This window comes from Vitis vinifera, chromosome 4 (assembly GCF_030704535.1).
Source record: "Vitis vinifera cultivar Pinot Noir 40024 chromosome 4, ASM3070453v1".
Lineage (NCBI taxonomy): Eukaryota > Viridiplantae > Streptophyta > Magnoliopsida > Vitales > Vitaceae > Vitis > Vitis vinifera.
In genome coordinates this window covers 17,005-23,030 of record NC_081808.1, presented here as the reverse complement: position 1 = coordinate 23,030, position 6,026 = coordinate 17,005, and the positions used below count along the sequence as shown (strand labels likewise).

At 37.3% G+C, this 6,026-nt stretch overlaps 1 protein-coding gene and 1 pseudogene across 2 annotated transcripts; one reads left to right on the top strand and one right to left on the bottom strand.

Moving 5' to 3' along the window:
* Nucleotides 1–388: 388 nt before the first annotated feature.
* On the bottom strand, nucleotides 389–821 carry LOC100264558 (ribosomal protein L5 pseudogene; annotated as a pseudogene). Its single transcript, NR_165807.1, has one exon. The product of NR_165807.1 is annotated as a ribosomal protein L5 pseudogene (transcript).
* A 3,923-nt stretch (nucleotides 822–4,744) lies between these two features.
* On the top strand, nucleotides 4,745–5,584 carry LOC100242274 (lachrymatory-factor synthase). Its single transcript, XM_002272500.4, has one exon. It carries the CDS (start codon nucleotides 4,838–4,840, stop codon nucleotides 5,342–5,344), a length of 507 nt encoding a protein of 168 aa, XP_002272536.1. The 5' UTR covers nucleotides 4,745–4,837; the 3' UTR covers nucleotides 5,345–5,584.
* Nucleotides 5,585–6,026: the final 442 nt, after the last annotated feature.

Genomic DNA, 6,026 nt, shown 5'->3' with positions numbered 1-6,026 from the left:
GCATCTTGAGAACTAGATTGTTGTTCCCATTCTTTTCCATAGTTTGGTTTAACTGCACACAGGAACTCATGCAAAAGCTCGGCATATTCCTGCTTAGTTGCCCTCATTTGCTTGAGTCCAATGTAGAACTCATCATTCAACAGCTGCTCATAACTAATTATGATCCATGTTGAAGATTCCCAATTGCATGTCCGCGGACATTTCCATCAAAAGATTGTCGAAACTGAATTGAAGACGGAACTGTATCAATCAAATTCCTTTAACCGTGCATCTCGGCCTTGTCAAAACTGGATTTGGGAATAAACATTTCATTTAAAGGTGAAGAGAGAATAATTAAAGCTCAGATCCGATCACGATGCATTCATTCATCATCCCCATCATCCTCATTATCCTCATCATTAGCAGTTGTTGAGTTGAGAGCATTCAATCGTTCAACCAACTTAGCTTTCCTTTCCTCATAGGTCAGCTTCTTCAAATTGTACCTCTTGTGCTCTTTCGGTGGCTGCTTCTCAACCTTCTTTTGAATGGGGTTTGCACAGATGGTAGCATGAACCTTCTTGTACATCTCCTCGATGCCATCTTGCTCAACTATCTTCTTAATATATTCACTGAAGTGAGATTGGTACGTCTCTGGTTCATCTTCCATAAAAGTCCCCATATATGCACTAACATGGCCAACATAAATACACTTTCGGTGAACCTCGGCATCAAGCTGCTTGCTATCATTTGAGAATCCAAAAAATCTCTTGTCACTGTGAGGAATGTCCAAGCCACCATCCAATGCTCCCTTCAGAGCACCAAACACACGATTGCCAGTTGTTGTTCTCAGAAGTCCAACATTAAGAAAGACACAGAATGGCTTCCTACTATCTGTGGGTTCAACAGAGTAATCCTCACTAGTTGCTTCCACATTGCCTTCATATTCACCATAATCAGATTAGGAATGAGCTTGTTTTCCATAACTATTTCTTTGTTGACACTATGAGGAATATTTAGTTCGTTGAAATTGAGAGTCGACAAGGCCTTTGAGTCCTCGTTCTGACTGAAGCCGTCATCAACTTGAAGCTAAACTGGATAAGCATCTCAACCGACTGCAACTTTTCCAAGCTCTCTTCATTTTACCAATTTTCATAATACGCTTCCATGCATCATCCAATAATTTCTACCCATGCCGGAAAATGTCGTGCATGTCACACAAATAGGGGAATGGGAAAGATGACAGAGAGATCGGGTTGAGGGTTGGGTATAGGTGGATGGCTATGTGGGGGACCATGGAGGATGGCTGTGCAAGGCAAAAGTTGCTTACGCATAGGGGATGAATAGAAATGTATGGATGAAGAATTGAAAGAAGAGGGTGTGGAAAATGAAGTATCTAAGGGTGGCCATGTTTGCGTCTGGGAAAGAATGGGAAAAGAAATATACAAGGAAATGAGTGGGAAAATGAGTAAGAGAGATATTGAGAGAAGTGGGTTTAATGGGTATGGGTGAAGAGGTAGAGAGAGAAATGAGTTTAGTGGGTATGGTGATGGGTATCGACTGCTGGCAGTGGGTGTGGTAGATGGTAGGTTTTACAAAAGGTTTTGTGGGACTATGCATGGCCATGCAAATGTGGGGAAGTTGGTGGCTACATTTGCACTCACATCCTGGGGCACTGCCTCACCTTTGTGCATCAATCAACAAACATAAGTCTTGTAGAAGTTTGAATGGGCTTGCACCTTTGATAATTGGAGCAAGGGACTTTTCAAAACCAATGCTTAAAGCGGTTGCTAAGGCACTGGATGGAATTAAACCATCAATGAGGGGAGTAGCAGATTTCTTGAAGTCACTGTCCAAATGGCATTCAGGAGCTCCTACTAAATTGGTAACTTAGCAGTGAACTTTGGAAATTTCCATTCCAAAGGTTAAGTAATTGTGATCTGTTCCTGGTCCACTCAATCCCAAAGAGCTAGAGCTTGATACATTTCCAACAGGAGCATTCTTTTTTAGAATGTGTTCAGATGAAACTTATGGTGCATCCCACTACTGTGCCACATGAAATTCATTGTTCCCATGGGTTTGGTCTTCAAACGAGTGATGAATCTTCTTATCTTTTGTAGGTTGGCTCATATCATCTTCCATCTCCATGTCAGAATCAACAACTGAATGAGATGCATCTGGATCCATCAATAAATTGGGCTGCACTGAAGACTCCAATTCCAAAGGCCTTAGTGGTGAATTTCTTTGTTTGTGTTGTTTATGTGCTTTAACTGCCAGCTCATGTTTCTTCTTCATTTGAAAAAGATAGTCATGTGCAATTGCACCTTCACTTCCTGGCTCATCACCAAACAAAAATTCAAACTCTAGATCCCCAGATTCATTCTTCCGAGCCTTATCACTTAGATGAATCTCAACCACCCTCAGCATCCATGAGCCATTTTCAGCATTCCCACAATTGGATGAGCATGTTGTAACCTTTCCTACCCACACATTGAGAATACATCCTCTGTAGGTCCTTGCTCCCTCAGGCAAATGTGAGAAATCTGATGCACACCATGGATAAATACCAAGAATAGAGGAATACAGCAAAACAGAGCATAAAGAGTAGGAACAAAAATGAACTCGTACAAGCCACGCTTCATATTTAATCAACGAACTTAGACGAGGGTGAGTGAAATCAAATGAGTATTAAATGAAAATCAAAACATGGTTACAGATATCTCACGGGGAAACTGGAACATGGGCAAATTGATCTTCAACAAAAACCATCAAAAAGAGGGATATGAACATGCTATAACACAACCAAACTAACCTAGAGATCAGCTGAAACAAACATGTGGCCTTCAATGTCTACTCCCAATCAATGAACAACATCCAAGAATCAACAGAAAAAGAGAAGAAAAGCATACTAGTGAAAATGAATGGGAAATCCATAATAAACATGCTTGAAAGTGATCATCTCCAACAAGAATAATCGAGCTTTGAGCTGCTCTGTTTCTTCTTTTAAACCTCCAGCAAACCACAACAAAAATCAGCTTCCCTTTCTTTCCTCTGCTCCTAATCACCTTGCTAATGCCCAACTCAACACCCCTCTGTATTCTTTTTCTTCCTTCTAAAATCCCCCCAGACACTCTTTACCATCCTCTTTCCCAACTCCTCTGTAAAAACTCTCTCATCTCATCTATCTTCCTTAAGCTCTCTTCCCCCTCCAGCAACCTCCCTTCCTCGCAGCTGATTCCTCTCAGTCTTCTCTCACTCTCAGCTATCTTGCCTCTCAAGCAACCAAAGCACGCTCTCTCTCTGGCTACAGCAACAAACACGCCCTCTTCCCGCAACCAAAAACACTTCTCTGTTTCTAACAGCCTATAAATCTCAAATCTTCAAAACCGTTTTTGAATATTCCCCCCTTGCACGTGTCATTCTCTCATTCCTGCTTTAGCCCACTAATGTGATTCCCTAATGGCCTCTCTTGAGACAACCCACTAATGTGATTCCCTAATGACCTCTCTTGAGACAACACATGGCCTTTTAAGATCCTAACACCTGGCAAAATAAACACCTGCAAGAATGACCCAAAAATGAGGGTCTACAATATAGAGTTATTAATTTTTAATTTTTCAAATTTTTTTATTTATCAAATTCTCAACTATGTGGGCCGCATTGATAATTACCCAAAATGACACTTTATGAATTTCTAGCAAGGATATGACTTATTGGATAATGTCCTTTGAATGATTTTTTTCATTTAATAGATCATACAAGTTTATAAATATCAACCAATTGATGCATTAAAATTATTAACAAATATTCAAATAAAAAGTCTACGAGCATTATATATTCATATTACCACTTTATTTGGCCTTTAAAGTTGTTTTATGGAATTAAGCATAATAGTGATATATTAGGACAACCTACCATTGCTAGTTTTGTAAAAGAATTTGAAAATTTTTAAATTAGATCTTATCATATTTTACGGTAATATTGTTACATTTGTATTGTAAATATATATATATACCTTCTATAAGAAAAGTAACAATTTTAGAGATATATTTTTATGATTAAATATATCATATCAATGTATTAGCATGCACTCAATGCATTGGTGAAAATAAAATTATTAAAAACATGAAAAGAAATATTATATAAAGAAAAAAATCATAAATAAAAGGAAAAAAATTATACAATTTTGTTAGTACTTTATTAAGATGTTTCTTTCTTTCTTTTTTTAATATAATTTTTTTCCTTTTAAAATATGTTCTTTTATTCTTCTGCCTTTATTTTCTGGATTATTAAATCAATTATTTTCATGTCATTTGAAACTCAAAAGTAAAGTTGAATCCGTAGTGACATGCATAATTAATATCTTTGATTTGATTTTTCTTATTGTACAAGATTTGCCTTAAAAAAATGTGATATATTATGGCTCCAAGTTTACTGTTCATATTTGTCTCAATATTTATATTTTTTTGATATGTTGTTTTGAATGTTTGAGATTTTAAACACAAAGATGTGATATTATCGTGGGTGTTCGTGCTAGCAAGGAACTTTTACTGGTGATGTTATTTTGGGTTGTTGAAGGTGATGTTATTTTGAGTTGTTGAAGGTCATTTTTGGTATTTTTTACTTAATATTTACCTATATAGCCTTTATAGAGATTTCATTGGACTTATTAAAACCATTGGGTAATTATCCATGTCAAGAATTTTCCTTATTTTCCTTTTTTCTTTTATATATATATATATATATATATATATATATATATATATATTATATTTTCTATTTATCTTTTTCCCTTTCATTTTTCTTCAAAATTTTGCAACAAATGGCAGAAGAACCCTAATAATCTAGAGCCGTAATTTGAATGGAGAAGGAGCAAAATTCAGAGACGAAGTGGGAAGCGAAGGTCTCAACAGTGTTAAAGGAAGCCACAGCAGATCAAATTTGGGCCCTTTACAGAGACTTTTTTAACTTCCATAAATGGTTTCCGGGTCTCGCCAGCTGTTACGGCATCCACGGCATCAACGGTGAGCCCGGCTGCATCCGATACTGCGGCGGCTTCTCCATCAAATCGGAGGAGGGCGAAAACTCCGTCAGCTGGTCCAAGGAGAAACTGACTGCCGTTGATCCAATTGAGCGGAGTTTGACCTACGAGATCGTGGATTGCAACATCGGTTTCAAGTCGTATGTGTCGACGGTCAAGATCACCCCATGTGGCAGTGACAGTGAAAGTGGCTGCGAGATTGATTGGTGGATCAACGTCGATCCGGTGAAAGGGTGGGTGATGGAAGATTTGGTGAAGAAGTTTGAGGTGGGGCTGGCACGTGTGGCTAGAAGAATGGAAGAGGCTTTGACAAATCTAGAAGAATGATACTGGGCGCTTGGCACAGGGAAATAGGAAACATCGCAACGAAGTTCTCCATTCCACAAGAAGCTTCGTGATACAGACGGAAGTTTTGATTTCTATGTTCTCATATATTTCTAATAAACGATTAAACATAATAATAAATGAGTAATGGAATGAATTTTCCATTACAATTCTCTATTTTAAGCTTTGAAATATATCCTCAATGTAGTGTTTATTGGATAATAAAAGTCATGATTATGATAATATTAGTTTATTCTAATAATGTCATGTAGTGCCTTGATAATGTTGAGCCTTCAAATTGTAATATCAAGTAACTAAGGGTGTCAAATCCAAAGGGATTAAGGGGGAAAAAAAATTCAAATAGAATCGCATGATTTGAAATGGTAATGACAATAAATAAAACATGATTCTTGAAAATTGAAATTGGGTAAAATTAATGATTCTAGAATTTAATTAAAACAATAAATCTCAGTCCTCTTGTTACAAGAGAATAGAGTTCTGATTAAAAAGAATCCTTTTTACGGTTGATGGTTGATGCAGGGCTGGCATCACAGCTACTCAAACCAACCACCTCTCACTTGTTTCCAATTACATCATCTAATGGCGGAAGTGATGCATATTATTAATTTGGCAAATAATAATAGACAGAAGTACTTTTCCTTTCATGACAAACTCCTGGACCAGC